This window comes from Mesoplodon mirus (genome assembly GCF_964341445.2).
Source record: "Mesoplodon mirus genome assembly, chromosome: 4".
Classification (NCBI taxonomy): Eukaryota; Metazoa; Chordata; class Mammalia; order Artiodactyla; family Ziphiidae; genus Mesoplodon; species Mesoplodon mirus.
Window position 1 is genome coordinate 74682809 of NC_138979.1, and position 22346 is coordinate 74705154.

A 22346-nucleotide genomic window follows, 5' to 3' on the forward strand; every position below is an offset into this window, starting at 1 on the left:
CTTTAAAACAAATACTAAAGGAACTTCTCTAGGCAGGAAACACAAGAGAAGGAAAAGACCTACAAAAACAAACCCAAAACAATTAAGAAAATGGGAATAGGAACATACATATCGATAATTACCTTAAATGTAAATGGATTAAATGCTCCAACCAAAAGACAAAGACTGGCTGAATGGATACAAAAACAAGTCCCATACGTATGCTATGCACAAGAGACCCACTTCAGACCTAGGGGCACATACAGACTGAAAGTGAGGGGATGGAAAAAGATATTCCATCCAAATGGAAATCAAAAGAAAGCTGGAGTACCAATTCTCATATTAGACAAAATAGACTTTAAAATAAAGACTATAACTAGAGACAAAGAAGGACACTACATAATGATCAAGGGATCAATCCAAGAAGATATAACAACTGTAAATATTTATGCACCTGATATAGGAGCACCTCAATACATAAGGCAAATGCCAACAGCCATAAAAGGGGAAATCAACAGTAACACAATAATGGTAGGGGACTTTAACACCCCACTTTCACCAATGGACAGATCATCCAAAATGAAAATAAATAAGGAAACACAAGCTTTAAATGACACATTAAACAAGATGGACTGAATTGATAATTATAAGGCATTCCATCCAAAACCAACAAAACACACTTTTTTCTCAAGTGCTCATGGAACATTCTCCAGGATAGACCATATATGGGGTCACAAATCAAGCCTTGGTAAATTTAAGAATATTGAAATCATATCAACTATCTTTTCGACCACAATGCTATGAGACTAGATATCAAGTACAGGAAAAAAAACTAAAAAATACAAACACATGGAGGTTAAACAATACACTACTAAATAACCAAGAGATCACTGAAGAAATCAAAGGGGAAATCAAAAAATACCTAGAAACAAATGACAATGAAACCATGATGACCCAAAACCTATGGGATGCAGCAAAAGCAGTTCTAAGATGGAAGTTTATAGCAATACAATTCTACCTCAAGAAACAAGAAAAATCTCAAATAAATAACCTAACCTTACAGTTAGTGAAAGAAGAACAAAAAAACTGCAAAGTTAGCAGAAGAAAAGAAATCATAAAGATCAGATCAGAAATAAATGAAAAAGAATGAAAGAAACAATAGCAAAGATCAATAAAACTAAAAGCTGGTTCTTTGACAAGATAAACAAAACTGATAAACCATTAGCTAGACTCATCAAGATTAAAAGGGAGAAGACTCAAAGCAATAGAATTAGAAATGAAAAAGGAGAAGTAAAAACTGATACTGCAGAAATACAAAGGATCATGAGAGATTACTACAAGCAACTATCCCAATAAAATGGATAACCTGGAAGAAATGGACAAATTCGTAGAAGAGCACAATCTTCTGAGACTGACCCAGGAAGAAACAGAAAATACAAACAGACCAATCCAAGCATTGAAATTGAAACTGTGATTAAAAATCTTCTAACAAACAAAAGCCCAGGACCAGATGGCTTCACAGGCGAATTCTATCAAACATTTAGAGAAGAGCTAACACCTATCCTTCTCAAACTCTTCCAAAATACAGCAGAGGGAGGAACACACCCAAACACTTTCTATGAGGCCACCATCACCCTGATCCCAAAACCAGACAAAGATGTCACAAAAAAAGAAAACTACAGGTCAATATCTCTGATAAACATAGATGCAAAAATCCTCAAGAAAATACTAGCAAACAGGATCCAACAGCACATTAAAAGGATCATACACCATGATCAAGTGGAGTTTATCCCAGGAATGCAAGGATTCTTTAATATATGCAAATCAATCAATGGGATAAACCATATTAACAAATTGAAGGAGAAAAACCATATGATAATCTCAATAGATGCAGAAAAAGCTTTTGAGAAAATTCAACACCAATTTATGATAAAAACTCTCCAGAAAGTAGGCATAGAGGGAACCTACCTCAACATAAGAAAGGCCATATATGACAAACCCACAGCCAACATCGTTCTCAATGGTGAAAAACTGAAACCATTTCCTCTAAGATCAGGAACAGGAGAAGGTTGCCCACTTCCAAATTTTGGAAGTTTCAGCCACAGCAATCAGAGAAGAAAAAGAAATAAAAGGAATGCAAGTCAGAAAAGAAGAATTAAAACTGTCAGTTTGCAGATGACATGACACTATACATAGAGAATCCTAAAGATGCTACCAGAAAACTACTAGAGCTAATTAGTGAATTTGGTAGAGTAGCAGGATACAAATTAATGCACAGAAATATCTTGCATTCCTATACACTAATGATGAAAAACCTGAAAGAGACATTAAGGAAACACTCCCATTTACCACTGCAACAAAAAGAATAAAATACCTAGGAATAAACCTACCTAAGGAGCCAAAAAACTGTATGCAGAAAACTATAAGAAACTGATGAAAAAAATTAAACATGATACAAACAGATGGAGAGATATACTATGTTCTTGGATTGGAAGAATCAACATTGTGAAAATGACTGTACTACTCAAAGCAATCTACAGATTCAATGCGATCCCTGTCAAACTACCAATGGCATTATCACAGAACTAGAACAAAAAATTTCACAATTTGTATGGAAACACAAAAGACCCTGAATAGGAAAAACAACCTTGAGAAAGAAAACCGGAGCTGGAGGAATCATGTTCCCAGACTTCAGACTATACTACAAATCTACAGTAATCAAGACAGTATGGTACTGGCATAAAAACAGAAATATAGATCAATGGAACAGGATAGAAAGCCCAGAGATAAACCCACGCACATATGGTCACCTTATAGTTGATAAAGGAGGAAAGAGTGTACAATGGAGAAAAGACAGCCTCTTCAATGAGTGGTGCTGGGAAAACTGGACAGCTACATGTAAAAGAATGAAATTAGAACACTTCCTAACACCATACACAAAAATAAACTCAAAATGGATTGAAGACCTAAATTAAGGCCAGACAGTATAAAACTCTTAGAGGAAAACATAGGCAGAACACTCTATGACATAAATCACAGGAAGATCCTTTTTGACTCACCTCCTAGAGAAATGGAAATAAGAAAAAATAAACAAATGGGACCTAATGAAACTTAAAAGCTTTTGCACAGCAAAGGAAACCATAAACAAGATGAAAAGCTAACCCTCAGAATGGGAGAAAATATTTGCAAATGAAGCAACCAACAAAGGATTAATCTCCAAAATATACAAGTAGCTCATGTAGCTCAATATCAAGAAAACAAATAACCCAATCCAAAAATGGGCAGAAGACCTAAGTAGACATTTCTCCAAAGAAGATATACAGATTGCCAACAAACACATGAAAAGATGCTCAACATCACTAATTATTAGAGAAATGCAAATCAAAACTACAATGAGGTATCACCTCACACCAGTCAGAATGGCCATCATCAAAAAATCTACAAACAATAAAAGCTGGAGAGGGTGTGGAGAAAAGGGAACCCTCTTGCACTGTTGGTGGGAATGTAAATTGGTACAGCCACTATGGAGAAAAGTATGGAGGTTCCTCAAAAAACTAAAAATAGAAGTACCATACGACCCAGCAATCCCACTACTGGGCATATACCCTGAGAAAACCATAATTCAAAAACAGTCATGTAGCACAATGTTCACTGCAGCACTATTTACAATAATCAGGACATGGAAGCATTCTAAGTGTCCATCGACAGATGAATGGATAAAGAAGATGTGGCACATACATACAATGGAATATTACTCAGCCATAAAAAGAAACGAAATTGAGTTATTTGTAGTGAGGTGGATGGACCTAGAGACTGTCATACAGAGTGAAGTAAGTCAGAAAGAGAAAAACAAATACCGTATGCTAACACATATATATGGAATCTAAAGAAAAACAAAAGGTTCTAATGAACCTTGGGGCAAGACAGGAATAAAGACACAGACATAAAGAATGGACTTGAGGACACAGGGAGGGGGAAGGGTAAGCTGGGACGAAGTAAGAGAGTAGCATTGACATATATACACTACCAAATGTAAAATAGCTAGGGGGAAGCAGCTGTGTGCACAGGGAGATCAGCTCAGTGCTTTGCGACCACCTAGTGGGGTGGGATAAGGAGGGTGGGAGGGAGACACAAGAGGGAGGAGATATGGGGATATACCTATGCATATAGATGATTCACTTTGTTATACAGCAGAAACTAACACAAGACTGTAAAGCAATTATACTGCAATAAAGATGTTAAAAAAATAGTAAAAGAAAGTAATACCCACAGAAAGCAAGGGTAAGGAAATGTGAAACATTTCATAAGTGATAAGTGATTTAACCATATAAGTATTAGATAGAATGTATTATTTTAAAATAAGCTAGTAGTGAGTGGGAGGAAGGAGTATTAAGTTGTTGTAACAGACAAAGGGAAGTAATAAGACAAAGACAGTTCTGCACGCCCCGTAACAAATGGGTCTCTATCGCAAGGCACAACAGTTACCCAGACATCTGGTCCTCTCATGTAATTACTCTGGCTTAAAAGACCATGGAGAGTTCCTGAAGAAACCAAGCTCTGTAAATCTGAGCTTCAAAGCAGCCGACTGAAGCCATGCTGTCATCACCACCACAGTGCCCTGCTCACAGTAGATGCTCAATGCATGTCTGCTAACTGAGTGGATAAATCAGTAAATGAGTGGATGCATTATTCCGAGCTATTTGGAAATAACTCCAATGGCTTTTTAAAAATGGAAATAGAAAAAAAAATCCTAAAATTCATATGGTCCCACAAAAGATCCTGAATAGTCCAACAAATCTTGAGAAAAAAGAACAAAGCTTAAGGCATCATGTTTCCTGATTTGAAAATATACCACAAAGCTACAGTAATCAAAGCAGTATGGTACTGGCATAAAGACAGATATGTAGACCAATAGAACAGAATAGACAGGCTAGAAATAAACCCACACATATGCAGCTAACTGATTTTCCACAAGGAAGCCAAGCATATACAACGGGAAAAGGACAATCTCTTCAACAAATAGTGTGGGAAAACTGGATATTCATATGCAAAAGTATGGAAGTGGACCCTTATCCTACATCATACACAAAAACATCAACTCTAAGTGAATTAAAAATGTAAACATAAGACCTGAAACTATAAAACCCCTAGAAGAAAACATAGTGCACAAGCTACTTGACATTAGTCTTGACAATGATTTCTTGGCTATGGCACCAAAACCACAAGCCACAAAACAAAAATAGGCATGTGGGACTACATCAAACTAAGCTTCTAAGCAGCAAAGTAAACCATCAACAAAAGCAAAACATAACTTACAGAATGGAAGACAATATTTGCAAACCCTGTATTTGATCATGGGTTAATATCTAAAATATATAAGAAACTCTTATCATTCAATAGCAAAAAAACCAATCTGATTTAAAAATAGGTAAAGGATTTAAATAGACATTTCTCCAAAGAAGACATACAGATGGTCAACAGGTATATGAAAAGGTTCTCAACATCACTAATCATCAGGGAAATGCAAATCAAAACCGCAATGAGATATCACCTCACACCTGTTAGGATGGCTGCTCTAAAAAAAGACAAACAAAAAAATAAGTGTTGGCAAGGGTGTAGAGAAATTGGAATCCTTACATATGTTGGTGGGAATGTAAAATGGTGCAGCCACTATGCAAAATAATTCCTCAAAAAATTAAAACTAGAATGATCATATCCAGCAATCCCAGTTCTGAGTATATATCCAAAAGAATTGAAATCAGGGTCTCAAAAGAAATATCTGCACTCCCATGTTCACTGCAGCATTATTCACAATATCCAAAATATGGCAACAAGCTAAATGCTTATCGACTGATGAATAGATTAAAAAAATGTGGTATGTACATACAATGGAATATTATTCAGCCTTAAAAATGGGATGAACCTGCAAGACATTATGGTAGGGGAAATAAGACAGTCACAGGACAAATACTGCATGATTACACTTACATGATTACACTCACTAAAATAGTCAAACTCAGAAGCAGAGAGTAGAATGGTGAGTTACCAGGGACTGCAGGGAGGGAGAAATGGGAGTTGTGTTCAATGGGTATAGTTTCAGTTATGCAAGATGAGTAAGTTCTAGAGAGCTGCTGTACAATATAGTGCCTACAGTTAATACTATACTGTGCACTTAAAAATTTGTTAAGAAGGTAGATCTCAAGTTAAATGTTCTTACCCCAATTAAAAAAGAAAAAGGAATAGGAAGCATCAAGAATCTGGATCCTCAGTTAGGAAATCAACTAAGAGATATTCTACTTTAACCTAAAATATTAACAGTTGTCATTTCCAGTGGCAGTGCTTCCACTTGATACAATTTCCTTTTGCAGAATTCTATTTCCTAATTTTACTTTGATGATAACATATGACTTGAACAGATTTATTTTGTCTCCCCCCCCAAATAAATAAGTAGAAAAGAAACCACTGGTCTACTAATGTTTTAATAATTAAACATTATTTTTAATTTTTAAAGTGACATCAGTTTGTTGTAAAAATTCAACACTAATCAAAGAAAACCACTGTTACTTTAGTGAGCCATCAAGACGTTTTCTACGTATTTAACAACTTAAACTTTTGGGTTGGCCAAAAATTTGCTCAGGTTTTTCCCATAAGATGTTATGGTAAAACCCAAATGAACTTTGTTGGTCAACACTATATATATATATATATATATATATATTATATATATATATATATATATATATAATATATATATATATATATAATATATATATATATATATTATATATATATATTATATATATACATATATATATGTAAAAGACTATATATGTATGTGTATGTATATATATGTATATGTATATATTTATGTATATATATATACATATACCCATAGCTGACAAAAATTGGATATCACTGTGTAACCTGTTTAAAAACATTTTTACCTAAACTTAAAAAAAAATTGCTCCAAGAACCTTTCCTTGTCTTTTTTAACCTATATAAAGCTTTAAGCAAAGGATTTTTTAAAGTTCCTTTAGATACATACTATTTTTGTTATTTTGTGTATCTATAAAAATACATCCTTATTGAAAATACTCAAATGATTCTGTAGTATGCAGAATTGAAAATTAAAGTCCCCACCTGACTACTCCATAACCCTACATTCCTCCCTTCCAAGATAACCACAGTTTAGAGTTAGATCTACGTCCTGCTGGATTTCTTTAGAGCACACACACATATATGTATATGTATACACACATACATATTTCAAAAGTATCTTGTTCAGAATATTAGAGCTTATTTTCATTTTATATTTATGAGTACCATTTCAAAATTTCTTCATGTGTAGTGATTCACTCAGTAGCTAATTACAGCATAGTGTCTAAAACATGGATTTGGAGCCAGACTTGCTATGGATCAAATCCCAGCTCTGTTATGAGGCCTTGGCCCAGTTTCTCATCTTCCTGTCCCTCAGTTCCACACCCTCCTACTCCTGTAAGATAGGGTTTATATTAGGTTGAACCACATGGAAGGCATATGATTCACACAGTTCAATCTAATAATGGTACCTATCTTACAGTACTAAGTAACACAGCTCAACTTTCAGCTGGGTCTCCTGACCCCTAAGGCCTATAAGTTCTTTCATTCCAGCCCAGGGCCTCACTGTACAAAAGCAGAGATGTCACCACACCAACACCTGAGTGTACACTGTTAATATCTGCTATGGCCCAAACTTAACCCAAGCGATATGCGAAGGAACACTGGGATCCTGGGCCATTGGCAATTTCTGTCTCAAAACATCCTGGTGATTTAAGTGAGACCTTTTGAATGTCTGTGATGGTTAATTTTATGTGTCAACTTGGCTAGACCATGGTACCCAGTTGTTTGGTCAAATATCAGTCTAGATGTTGCTGTGAAGGTATTTCTTAGATGTGACTGACATTTAAATCAGTAGACTTTGAGTAAAGCAGATTACACTCCATAAGGTGGGCCTCACCCAATCAGTTGGAGGCCTTTAGAGCAAAGAAGTAGAAGGACTTTTCCTTAAGACAGCAACTTAAAAACCCTGAGTTTCTAGCCTGTTGCCCTGTGAAATTCAGACTCAAGACTGCAATATCAACTCTTTTCTGAACTTCCAGCCTGTCAGCCTGCCCTGTGGTTTTGGACTTGCCAGCTCCCCAGTCATGTGAGCCAATTCCTTAAAATCAATCTCTGTCTATATTTACTATTTACAGATATAGATATAGATATATGTTTTGTTTCTCTAGAGACTGCTAACTAATACAAATTCAGCTACTGGTAAGAGATGCTGCTGTAACAAATATTTAAAAATCTAGATGTGGCTTTGAAATTAAGTAGCAGAGGCTAGAAGAGTTCTGCCTTGAGGAGACTATTGGTAGAAATATAGATGTTAAAGGATAGCTGGTGAGGGCTTACAAAGGAAAGAGGAAAGCTATAGAAAAAGCTTCTATTGTCTTAGAGAATACACATATTGTCATGAACAGAATGTTGCTGGAAATATGAGTGTTAAAGGTGTTTCTGGTGAGGTCTCAGACAAAAATGAGCAATGTGTTATTGGAAAATGAAAGAAAGATGACCTTTGTTATAAAGCACAGAGGACTTGACTGAACTGTGTTCTGTTGGATGGAAAATAGAACTTGTAAGTGATGAACTTGGATACAGGCAGACCTCAGAGATATTGCAGGCTCAGTTCCAAACCACCGCAATAAAGCAAATACAGCAATAAAGCAAGTCACACAAATTTTTTGGTTTCCCAGTACATATAAAAGTTACACTTACACTATATTGTAGTCTATTAAGTATGCAATAGCATTATGTTTAAAAAAATGTATATACCTTAATTTAAAAATAATTTATTGCTAAACATGCTAACAATCATCTGAGCCTTCAGTGAACTGTAATAGTAACATCAAAGATTACTCATCACAGATCCCCATAACAGGTATAATAATAATGAAAAAGTTTGAAGTATTGTGAGAATTACCAAAAGGTGACACAGAGACAGGAAGTGAGCAAATGCTGTTGGAGAAATGGTACCAATAGATTTTCTTGACACAGGGTTACCACAAACGTTCAATTTATAAAAAGTGCAATATCTGTGAAGTGAAATAAAATGAAGCACAAAAAGATGGGTATGCCTATATTTAGCTGAGGAGGTTTCTAAGCAAAGCATTGAAGGCATGGCCTGGTTTCTCTTTGCTGCTTACAGTAAAATGTGAGAGGAGGGAGATAAATTGAGGGAATTGTTCAGCAAAAAGGAACCAGAACTTGAAGATATGGAAAATTCTCAGGCTATCTACATTGTAAAAAATGAGAAAGCATGTTCTGGAGAGAACACCAAGGGTGTGGCTGGACAACCTTTTCTAAAAAGATTAGGCATGTGACTTGTGGATCCAGTCAACCATTTCAGCAGAAAGGTTGACAGCTTGGACCAAAGAGGACAGAGATGGGACAGGGTGAAGACATGCTGTCAGCCTTCTGGGATTCTACAGGCAGGAAACAAGCTATCAAGTAAAGGGAAGAATAACCCCGGGGATGGGGCTACCTCCTCAATTCCAGAGGATGGGGCAACTTCCTTGGTTTTAGACAGCAGGGCCCCACTCAGGGCTGAGGAGGTGGGGCCACCACCCCAGTGGGCCTAAAGGACAGAGCATCTAGCCCGAGGATTATTCTCAAGCATTAAAATCTAATGGAATTTGCCCTTTTAAGTTTTGGACTTGTTTGAAACTCATGACCTCTTGTCCTCCTTTTTGTAAAGGGAATGTCTATCTTATGCCTGTCCCACCATTATATATTGAAAGCAGACAACCAGTCTGGTTTTACAGGTTTACAGATGGAGAGGAGTTTTGTCCCAAGGCGAGTTATACCTGAGTTTTATCCATACCTGACTTAGATACTTAAGATGAGATTTTGAACTTAAGAGTCATGCTGGGATGGGTTAGGATTTGAGGGGTGTTAGGATGGAGTGAATTTATTTTGCATCTGAGAAGGACATGGATTTTTGGAGGACAGACTGTTATGGTTTGAACTGTATCCCCCCCAAATTCATGTTATAGTCCTAATCCCCAGAACCCCAGAATGTGACTGCTATGGACTGAACTGTGTCCCCCCATCCTGCCACCAATTCATATTTTAAGCCCTAATCTCCAATGTGATGGTATTTGGAGATGGGGCCTTTTGGAGATATTAGGTTTAGATGAGTTCATGAGGGTGGGGCCCTCATGATAGGATTAGTGCCCTTATAAGAAGAGACACTGGAGAGCTTGTGCACATGTGTGCTCGTGTTCTCTGCCACTTGAGGCAGCAAGAAAGCAGCTATCTTCAAATCAGGAAGACAGCCCTCAGCACAACCTAACCACATGCACCCTGATTTCAGACTTCCAGCTTCCAGCTTGAGAAATTAAATTTCTGTTGTTTAAGTCACCCAGCCTATGGTATTTTGTTATGGTGGCCCTAGCAGAGTAATACAGTAACCTTATTTGGAAACAGGGTCATTGCCAGTGTAATTAGTTAAGATGAGGTCATTAGGGAGGGCCCTAGTGAAATGTCACTGGTGTTCTTATAAACAAGGGAAATTTGGACACTGAGATAGACACACACAGAGGTAAGATGATGTGAAGAGAAGAAGGGAGATGATGGCCATCTGCAAAGATTAGATCCTTCCATCACAGCCCTCAGAAGGAACCAATCCTGCCACATCTTGATTTCAGACTTCTAGCCTTCAGAACTCTGAGACAATATCTGTAGAAGCTTTGTAAGTCACCCAGTTTTGTGGTATTTTGTTGAGGTATCCCTAGGAAACTCATAAAATACCCTTGAAAAACCTTGGGAAATATAAAACTTATGAGATGCATACATGTGTGGGAAAAGCCAGACACATGTTATACTAGTAAATAATCCTATGAGTTGACATTCTCCATTTTAATAAATGAATGGTAATTTGGGGGAATGAAAATTTGCTATGCCTATCATGATCAAAAGTTATGAACATACTAGCCATTATTCTCTTCTATAAATATTTGAAGATTTGGGTATTCACTATTTATGCAAAATACTGTAATTTCTTTTTAATTGACTCTATTAAATTTAAGTTGGAACTAACACTCGTATGGGACTTGGTATTTTAGAAGAATATTCAATATGTTCTTTTAAAATAAGGCCAGATGTCCACATTAATTTAGATATTGGCTGATATAATATTATTTTATAAGAAGCAATGAACACTGAACAGAATATATTAGAAAACTTAAAAATAATATTATCAAGACCTTTTAGAGTTTATGATACTAAAAATATTGATTTTATTTTTAGCAATAAGCTATTGAGATTCAAGTATTTGGTTTTCAATTACAAAAGAAAGTACTTTAAAAACTATGGTAGAAACTAAAATCAAAGCTTTTAACACAATCTCCATAGCAATGTGGGAAGAAGCAAAGTCCGTGGACCAAATGAAAGACACAAATTCTCAGTTTCAGATCTTAGCATTAACTCACCACAGAAAGCCATGTTTGTATCTTGGTATTTCATTTTTTGCTATTAACATGGGCACTTCTGGCTTTTCTTAACAAAAGGGCATTGCCTAAGTCCTATGTATTTGATACACTCATTTTATTAAACTAACACTATTATATTTTACGTTTTAAAGCAATATAAGATATTCACACTGAATTTCTAGGTTTAAGCAGAGAAATAAGTAGCAGTAAATATGCAAATGCTTATTGAACAAGTTTCCCAAATTTCATATAAAGATAACACAAAAATGACTTCATTTAAGGGATCTATTTTATTTGCACAAATTAATTACCATGATAGAAAGAAAGTTTATCTTTTCAAACAGGTATTTAGAATTTTATCAGCTACTAACAGAGCATCCTTACCATACTGAATTGTTTTCATTTTCATATTTTTAGTAAGAAAATATCTTCTATAGGAAATTGTGCAACAACAATGCAGGAGGATTTTACTGTAGTTTAATGGAAGATTTTCCTATGATGATATCTTACTAATATGAAGATCATTTGCTAAAGACACATACATAAAATAAATTTTTAAAAGTCTTTGAGCTACAAAAAGAGATCATAGTTAAGTCACTTAATATTTATTACATACCAGGCACCATCCTGGGCTTTTTACATAAATGATCTCATTTAATCCTCACAATGACCTTATTAAATAGATACTATTACTATGCTCATTTTATTGATGACAAGATGAATCTCAGAGATGTTAAGTAATTTGCCCAAGGTCTCCCAGGGGAAAGTCAGAATCAGGGACTGTGCACTTGACCAATATTCCCTACTGCTCCTCATAGATGTGCCTATTTCACTAGTTAATTTTATTCATGTAGTAACATACTCAAATCCTGACTCAGTCCTTTCAACTCTAATTTAAAATGGAATTTTACTAAATTTGGTGATCTGATCACCTCTGATCAGAAGTAGCAGATTAGCAAGGTTTGGAGGAGGGCTTCTGTAGGCAGGCACAGTAAAGCAGGAAGCATTAAAAATACAGAAAGTTGAAACAGGAACTGAAAGTATAGCAAAATAGGATTATGCAGGGTAAGAAAAAGACAAATGCAGTTTTGGGAAGGAGTGGGTAGAGAGATGGAAAAGGTAACTACCATTTGCAGAGCACCCATTATGTGCCAAGTGTTTGCCTTCATCATCTGCTAATCCTTAGACGGCCCTGCCCAGCAGGCTGTTCTTTCCCCATTTTGAGGCTCTGAGAGGTTCAGCACCCTGCCCACGCTTGCTCTCATTCTACAAAAATGATTATAAAGGAAACGCTTCTAGGACTGAATAGGGGTAACAAGTTATCCTGAAAAATGTACTAACCCAAAATACCACATTTGATGGATAAGTGAGGTATTACAGTATTTTTTTCATCTTTGAAAAATGTGAACTTAGAAGATCCTAAATTTAGAAAATCTATAAGCTGAGACTGTGCTAATGGGGGATTTTTTCATTTCATGTCCTATTTTTAATTGTCTGATATTCTTTTTATAAACTACCAGAATGGGGGTTTTACTTAGTTAACATTCTTAGCAAACTCAAGGCACTGTGCCAAGAAATAGACAGTGGCAAGAGAATGCTATTTGGAAGGGTTAGAAATTCAAAACAGAAACACACACACACACAATGCTCAGCCACACACTTTCAGTTAGCAATGCAAATTAAATAGAAGAGCTGGGCTGGACCCATTATATAACAAATATTTTGTTCTTACATTCCTTATTGCCTAAGGACTATTGTGAATAGGGAAACAACAGGAAAACACTCCTACAAAGAATGAGCTACTCTAAATAACATATACAATAAAACCGTTCTGTATAAGACCAAAAATGTAATAAAGAGAAATCCAGTTTTCTTGTGATACTGAAAATGTGCATTTGTTTCATTTAGCTGTATGGCAGGAAGCATTCTATGCCCCTTTAAAGCTGCTGACTTACCAACACTTTTATGTGTGTCCTACACCCTTCCCCATGTTCCCACCCCTCGCCCGGGTGTAAGCCCTGGTGTCCACTTAGGAATGATTACCCCTGGTGCAGCCCTGCCATTGGCGTCTCTCTCAAGGGAAATAGCTTGGGGTAAACAATCGTAAACATGGGCTCACTACACCGGTGACAGTGCCCCAAGGGGCAGTGCAGCAGCTCCAGGAGACTTCTGGGTAACGAGATTGGAGACAGAAAGTCCAGATCTGGAACACAAGAGAAAATCATGCACAAATAAAAAATGAGATTTCCTTAAACTTGGCTTCTTAAAATATTTCTTATTGTTAGCAAATAAGTTCAGCTAGTGAAAAGTACTGCATGTTGAAAATTCTGTTATCCAACAGGCATTGAATAAAAATGTAACATTATTTGGAAATGAAAGATGCTTTTTACATTTTTGATACTAAGAGAAAACCTTAATCTACTCTTTTAAGAGCAACCTGAGCTGTCCTGAGGTAGAGGCTAGGAAAGAATAAGACCAAATATTATTTAAGAACAAAGACTGAAAAGGCATTAAGTTTGCCCAGGGAGGGTCTGTAAACTTCTATAAGAGACAGAGAATAAAAAAAAGACTGGGACTGAAGACTAAAACAGACTTTCATTAAATTCTTCCTAAATCTATTGGGCATTTAGAATCTTTCAAGCTAAATTATATTTACTGAAAAGAATGAAAAGGGGAAACAAAGAAATCAAAGAAAATGAAAAATAATGAAACCAAGCTTTTCCTTGTCTCACTCCCATGAGCTGTCACTAATAAAGATAGGGTGTTTCCTCCTCAGTTTAGTCTGAGCTACACAAAAGAAACGTTTAAAGAAAAACATCCCAGTGGTCCAGGCAATCCTGAGCACAAATGTACACTGGGTTGCTACTGAGCGTAAATCTAGAGAGAGAAATGGTCATGATGAGGTGACACCTAAAAATCACTGAATCATCTTGAGGAAGGAAATACAAATTATCTTATCATCTTTTATATCTGTCCAGACTTATCAATAACCATTTTGAAAAATGTAATTTGCTCATTGGTGAATAACTTCAGTTTTCTGTTTAGGTTTTAAAAACAACTTAATTTGTATTAGACATTCCTGGAAGTTTAATGTTAGATGTTTTTGTATGCACCTTTTTTTTTTTAAAGCAAAGACAAAACATTTAGTAGTTTTAAAAGCACTTGAAATGTGTTTTCTTATTAATGTTGCCTAGTGCTTTCTTAAAGCATCAGAGGTACACTCCATGTCACCTATGACATCTACACACCGCCAAATCCTGTGGTAATACTGCCAAAGGCTCCTAAAATTAATTTCCCTTTAGGTATATATAGTTCTCAGGTGTAAGGAAGTTACAAGGCAAAAACTTGCTCTGTTGGAAGAAGTACCCAACTTTGCTTTAAGGATAAGATCTTTGCACATTTTTCGATATGGAAGAAAGTACCTCTGCCAGCCTTCTCACTTCCACCAAATATGTGCTCCCAAACACCAATTTCTCTCATTTAAACTGCATAGTTTAACTTTTAACCTCTGTTCTTTGTGACTGAAGACCATATTTAGTGAATGCTTCTCTGTGTCTATAGGGGGTGCTGAAGGGCTCAGTGTTGATAAAATATTTTAATATTAAAATATAAAATATTAATATTAAAATATTAAAACTTTTATTTAAAATGTTCCATTACACAACTACACAAATGTACTTAATGCCACTGAACTGAACACTTAAAGATGGTTAAAATGGTAAATTTTATGTTATGTACATTTTACCACAATTTTGAAAAATGAACACCAAAATAGCATAAAACACAATTCCTAAGCTCACTGAATAACAGGCAAGAAAAGAAAAGAAAAGGAAGAAAAGAAAAGAGGAAAGGAAAGGAAAAGGAAAGGAAAGAAAAAAGTCCTGGGTACCTTTTAGGAAACTGTGGTAGGTGTGATGCAGACTCCTCATGGCCAGCTCTTGCAGAGGCAGGACGTGATCCTTCTCTGTCCCTATGGCCTTCACCTCAGCAGGGAGGAAAACTGTTAGTTGCCCTGATGAAAAGGAAAGCAGCTTCACCTCGGAAACTTGAATGGGAGCACCACAGCTACAGAAAGACACACATTCACAGTAGTATTAGCCAAAAGGAAATGACTATATGTGCCAATAAAAATATGTTAATCAAAATATATATTTAAAATTTTAAGACACTGATGAATTAGCAGAATTCTTTTCAAAGTGAACAGATGCTATTCTGGGTTCCTTAATAAAACCTGGCATAGAAATTTAGATGCATCATTTGGAACTCAGCTAAATCTTCACTGAGGTCCAGGCACTTCCAGTAAGGACAAACTTAGAAGAAATTTCCTTCATAGGGTCTACACAATTTGCTTTGTAAGCTCTATTCATCCTCATTTTCTTACCCTTTCCAAGTTTACGTTTATTGAAATTTTCAAAATTAAAAGGAACAAAGACTACTCTGTTTAGTTATAGTACTATGGTTTAACAAAATTTTTGTGTTGGGGGAACAAAACCCTACAAAGCAAACAGATTTGTAATGATAGCAGATAACTTTATTGGGTCCTTCCATAAACCTGTGAAGAAAATATTCTTGGCAAAGCCTATTGAATAAGCCAAGTCACATCCTATTCCCTACAGCCACTCATAACCAGAAGGCAGAGACATCCTTGTTCCTTTAGCTACTGGGTTACCAAAACTCAGGAGTCCAATCTCATTCTACCTCCTGTCTGAGACCACCAGCTTACCTAAAAGTCTCAACACTTTTCTTCTCTAATGACAAATAAGCGCCAACAAACCTTGGCTCTCCAGATACAACGTGAGATAATCTCCCTACCCTCAAGTAGAAACAAGCAATGAATAAGGCACAGGACTGGAAGGCAGAAGCCCTCAGCTTATTTGTTCATTACAAGTTTCTGCATTTGCTCATTCCTTTCATCAGAAAATGTTTCCAGAACACCTACTATATACCAGTCAAAATACTTAAATTAAAAAAAAAAAGATTAAAAAAAAAATCCATGGGCTTCCCTGGTGGCACAGTGGTTTAGAGTCGCCTGCCGATGCAGGAGACGCGGGTTCGTTCCCCGGTCCGGGAAGATCCCACGTGCCACGGAGCGGCTGGGCCCGTGAGCCATGGCCGCTGAGCCTGCGTCCGGAGCCTGTGCTCCGCAACAGGAGAGGCCACAACAGTGAGAGGCCCGCGTACCGCAAGAAAAAAAAAAAAAAGACCCCCTTTCCCTGGAAAAATGTAATAATTACAATATAATTATTCTAATATTGGGTCAGAGAAGGTGGAGGAACTGAATTTTTCTAAGGAATTAGGGAAGGTTCTACAGAGAAGACAGTATCTGACCTAGAACTCAATTAATTTTACTCAATTTCTCCACTCAGCTCAAGAAAAAAGAACCTCAGAAGGCCATGCTGGCCCTCCTACTAAGCAAAACCTCTATCCCAAGAGGAACCATTTTTCCAAATTCTAACATTATAGTTTGGTTTTGCCTTCTTCAATAGCATGAAGAATCCTGTGTCTGGCTCCTTTTGTCAACATTATCTTTCTGGGATGCATCCACGCTACTGCACATACTATAGCTTATTCATTTTCATTTCTGTGTAGTACTGGTAAACATATGGGCTGTTTCCAGTTTGGGGCTATTATGAACTTTGTTGTATATATTATTTAATATATATGAGCATAAAATTCTGTTAGGGACATACTTAAGATCAGAATGAAGCTTATTATAGTGAGGAGAGATGGACAATTAAAAGATAAACACATGCTAAAATAGAGTGAAGAGGGGAGTGAGAGCTGTACTACTTTAGATAATATAATCAAAGAAAGTCTTTCTGAGGAGGTGACATTTCAGCAGAGACTTGATTGAAGAGAAGCGTTAACTCAGGGAAGGGGAACTCAGTCACCTACCTAGCCTGGTAGGTACCTTAAACTGAGGACAAGGAACTAAGAGTTCAGGGGTCCAAAGCAGCAAGAGTTCACAGGACAGAGAACCTTAGGGGAGAGAGATGTACAGAGAGAGAACTCTGGAGGTTTGCAGAAGGTTCCGCTTGAGTATTCAGATGAGTACTGATCAGCACATATGAGGAAACTACCTGAGGCTGGAAAAAGGACGAGCTGAAAGGATTAAAGGTAACAGTGCCCAGCAGTCACAGAGGGTTGGAAATAGTGCCTGCTCTTATCAGTCAGACTTGAACCTCATAATTCAAGGGGCATTGTGTAGAGTACACAAAAAGGTCTTATCTCAGTAGTGGTGAATAGTTAGTGCTAGACTGAACACCATTCCATTCCCACCTAACAAATCCTTAAGAGCCATATCTGAAAAGATTAAACTGTTTCCAGTTAAATGTATCCCAGAACATATATCAAGAATAGTTACATGAATACAAAAATATCCAGCACTCAGCATCATAAAATTCACACTGTCTGGCATCCAACCAAAAATTACCAGGCTTTTCAATATATGACCTATGATGAGGAAAAAAAAATGCAACTGAAAACAACCAAGACAGATGTTAAAACTGGCAGAAAAGGTCATTATAACAATACTTATAATTACTGCATAGAAGGACATGTTGCATACATAGCTCTCACCTAAAGAAACCAGAGATAAGAGAGCAAATTAAGCCCTAAGTAAATAAAAGAAAAGAAATAATAAAGAGCATAAAGAAAATCAATGACATAGAAGAAATGAATAGAGAGAAATCAGTGAAAACAAAAGCTGGAACTTTGAGAAGATCAATAAAAATGATAAATCTCTAACTAGTCTAATCAGAGAGAAGACACAAATTACCAATATCAGAAATGAGAAAGGAGGTATTGCTCGATTTCTACAGATAATAAAAATATAAGAAGCAACTTTATGCTAATACAAAGTCCTTGAAGGACAAAAATTAGCAAAGCTCACTCAAGATACAGAGAAGTTGAACAGCCCAACATTTAATAATGAAGTTGAATTTGTAGTTAAAAGGTTGGAATACTTCCCAACTCATTCTATGAAGCCAGGATTATCCTGATACCAAAACCAGATGAACACACAACAAGAAACAACCAGTATCATTCGTGAACATAGGTGGAAGAAGTCTAAACAAAATTTTAGCACATTGAATTTAACAATATATAAAGTCATATGACCAAAAGAAGTTTATCTTATTAATCAAGATTGTATTAACCTTAAAAAAAATCAATGTAATTCACTATTTTAAGACCTAAAAAAGAAAAACCATATAATCATTTCAATAGATGTGGAAAAAGGGTCTAACAAAATTCGACACCCGTCCATAATTTAAAAAACTCTCAGCAAACTAGGAATAGAAGGGAATTTACTAATCTGATAAAGCATATGTATGAAAAAACAACAGTCAATATTATACTTAATGTTGAAAGACTGTTTTCCCCATAAGTTCAGCAAGACAAACATGTCTGCTCTCACTGCTTCTATTTAACATTGTACTGGAGCTTCTAACCAGTACAGTCACGAAAGCAAAAGAAATAAAACGTGACCATATTTGAAAGGAAGAAGTAAAACTGTCTTTCTTCCCAGAAGACATGAGTGTATGTAGAAAGTCCATGATAATCTAAAAAAACCCCTACTGGAACTAGTAAGTGAGCTTGGCAAGTTTGGAGGATACAGGATCAGTTATACAAAATCATTTGTATTTCTATATGGTTGCAACAATCAATTGGAAATTTAAAAAACTTTAAATACCATATACGATACTATGAAAAATATGAAATACTTAGAGATAAATCAGACAAAAGATGTCCAAGACAAGGAATTAGACATTTATTGTGATCATGGGCTGGGAGACTTAATATTGTTAAGATGTTAATTCTCCTCCAATTGATCTAAAGACTCAATGGAATTAAAATCACAGGCTTTTAAAAATATATATAAATTGAAATTTTGATTCTAAAATTTATATAGAAATGCAAAGCAGCTAGAATAGTAAAAAAATTTTTTTTAATTTTAAGACTTATTGTAAAACTATGGTAATCAAGACAGTGTGGTATTTGTGTCAAAACAGACAAATAGATAAATGGAGCAGACAGAGTATCTAGAAATAGACCCACACATATATGGACAACTAATTTTCAACTAACATACAAAGGAAATAGAGTAGAGAAAGGATAGTATTTTAAACAAATGGTGCTTGAACAACTGGAATATCCATATGTAAAAAAAGGAACTTCAACCATACCTTGTACCATACACAAAAATTAACTCAAAATGAATCATAGACCTAAATGTAAACTTAATTCCTTAAAAATTCTAGAAGACAGCATAGGAGAAAACCTTTGTGATTTGGGTTACACTAAAAGCAAGATCGATAAAAGAACAAATTGATAAATTGGATTTTAACAAAATAAAAAAATGTCTGCTCTCCAAAAGGCCCTGTGAAAAAATGAAAAGGTAGGCCATGGACTGGGAGGAGATACTTCCAAAGCATATATATAATAAAAGACTTTTATCCAGAATCTATAGAGAATTTTCAAAACTCAATAATAAGAACACAAATACCCAAGGAAAAAATGGGAGAAAGACTTAGACACTATATCAAAGCAGATATATGGATGGCAAATAAAACATAAAAAGATGCACACCCTTATTTACTAGGGAAATGAAATTTAAAAACATAATGGAAAAATCACTACACACCTAGAATAAAATTTAAAATATGTAAGAACTGATAATCTCTTATGTTACAGGTGGGAATGTAGAATGTTATAGTTATTTTTTTAAAGTCTGGCAGTTCTTCCAAAAATTAAATATACATGTACTGTATGATCCAGACACTCCACTCCTAGGTATTTATCCAAGGAAATTTAAGTCTAGGACCTTTAAAAGACAGTCTACATTTGTTCACATCAGTTTTATCTGTAATAAAGCCAAAAACTAGAACCAACACAAATGTCCATGAACAAGTGAATGGAAACAACCTGCAATATATCCATACAATGGAACTCTACATAACAATAAAAAAATGAACTGTTGATCCACACTATATCATGTATAAATCTCCAAATCCCTATGCTGAGTGAAAGAAGACAGAGAAAAAGAGAGTATATACTGTTTGATTCTATTCATATAAAACTCAAGAACATACAAATTTATCGACAGTAACAGAACACAGATCAGGGGTTGCCTGGAGATAGGATGAAGATAAGGAAGGAAGGATTACCAAGGGGCACGAGGAAACTATCGGTGGTGGTGGATATGTTTATTATCTTAATTGCAGTGATGGTTTCAGAGGTATGTATGTATGTGTGTGTGTACATATATACATCAAAACTTTTCAAATTATATATATATATACTTTATATAGGTGCAATGGGGATAAAAGCCTAACTGGTGTGAGAGAATAGAAAGAAGTGGAGAAAGTGAATATAGACAACTCTTTCAAAGAGTTTTTCTCTAAAGGGAAGTCGAAAAATAGTGGAGAAATTGGAGAATAAAAACAAAAGGCTATGTGAAAGAAGTACACCATAGAGGAATACATACAGCATCATTCAATGTACACAAGGTTAAAGAAAAGATATAAAACTTGACGATACACTATATGGGGATGCGTTTACATATATTAAAATCATAACTCAGTGAAAATGAATGATAAATACAAAATTCAGAGTAGTGGCTAACCTTGGAGAAGAAGGAGGAGCATACATGGGAGAGAACCATACAGGGGCTTCAAAACTGTTAGTAATGTTATTTTTGTAAGTTAATGATATTTACACTGATGTGCAGGGTTAAAATATGGAAGCTTTCTAGTCAAATTTTAAGAAATGACCCTCTTACCTTAGTTGATGCAAAAGGGAGAGAACTTAAGCAGAAAGGTATCCCATGGATGCTGGTGGCCTTACCATTTCCTTGTGGATTCTGAATGATACCCCTTAACACAAGCAATACTGTATTCAATGAGCCATGGCTATTCTTGCCTACAGGCCAAATTGGGCCTGGAATTTTCTATATTCTGTCATTCCAGATACAAATTTACTCTTCCCCAAATCTAATTCCTTTATAAAGCCTTTCCTGACATCATCTTTTACCAATGATATATCACAACGTTTGATGTTTCTAAATCACACATTACCTAACTGTATTATGGGAGTTCTGTTGTTAACTCATCGAATGTGATCAGTTTTCTCTTCTATCTAGCAGTTCTATATTGGTGCCTAAGCAGTTCCAAATACAGATTGGTTGTTTTGAGTCTTCACACACAGGGAAAGAAATTTGAAAGAGGAAAGATAAAAAGGAAATGGTGAAAAGAATACTGAGTCATCCACATGGTGCCAAAAAGGAAATAATTTTGGGGTAGTTCGTGGGGGTCCAGTCTGTCTCAGGAGCAGATGTGCCAAATATATGAGCATCACATTATCTGTATTTGGTTACCCACCAGGATGGCAACATTTAAGGAAATGGTTATTTAGGAAAACATAGTAATCTGTCAAATGGAAAATGTCTCATTTATGGATTAAATTAAATATAACTTGAGTTGTGTGTTTATCAGTGGTGAACTATGAAGAACCACAATATAGGCTAGTTAAATCTGTTAAGAGAATGACAGACAAGCCACAGACTAGGAGAAAATATTTGCAAATCACATATTTGATGAGAAACATGTATTCAGAATATATAAAGAACTCTCAAAACTCAGTAAGAAAAAGCCCAAACAATCCAGTTTTTAAAAAAAGGGCAAAAGATTGGAATACGCTTCACCCAAGATACAGCTGACCCTTGAACAACATGGGTTTGAACTGCATGGTTCCACTTAAACATGGATTTTTTTCAATCATAAGTACTACAATACTACACGATCCAGGGTTGGTTGAATCCACAAATGTGGAATCGCAGATGCGGAGGAACCCCGG

General features: G+C 35.7%; 1 protein-coding gene across 3 annotated transcripts in view; it reads right to left on the bottom strand.

Annotated features, from left to right (window-relative positions):
* The window catches only part of LRRC28 (leucine rich repeat containing 28), a 197313-nt gene that overhangs the window by 19015 nt on the left and 155952 nt on the right, over positions 1–22346 (bottom strand). For 2 of the 3 annotated variants that reach the window (XM_082617893.1, XM_082617892.1), the window contains exons 8-9: positions 15382–15557; positions 13536–13695 (exon numbers count right to left, since the gene is read on the bottom strand). In XM_082617893.1, the coding sequence (XP_082474019.1) occupies positions 13536–13695; positions 15382–15557 (336 nt within the window). Of the gene's footprint in view, positions 1–11764; positions 12759–13535; positions 13696–15381; positions 15558–22346 lie in introns of those variants that run through there. The other variant, XM_082617894.1, reaches the window with a different exon arrangement.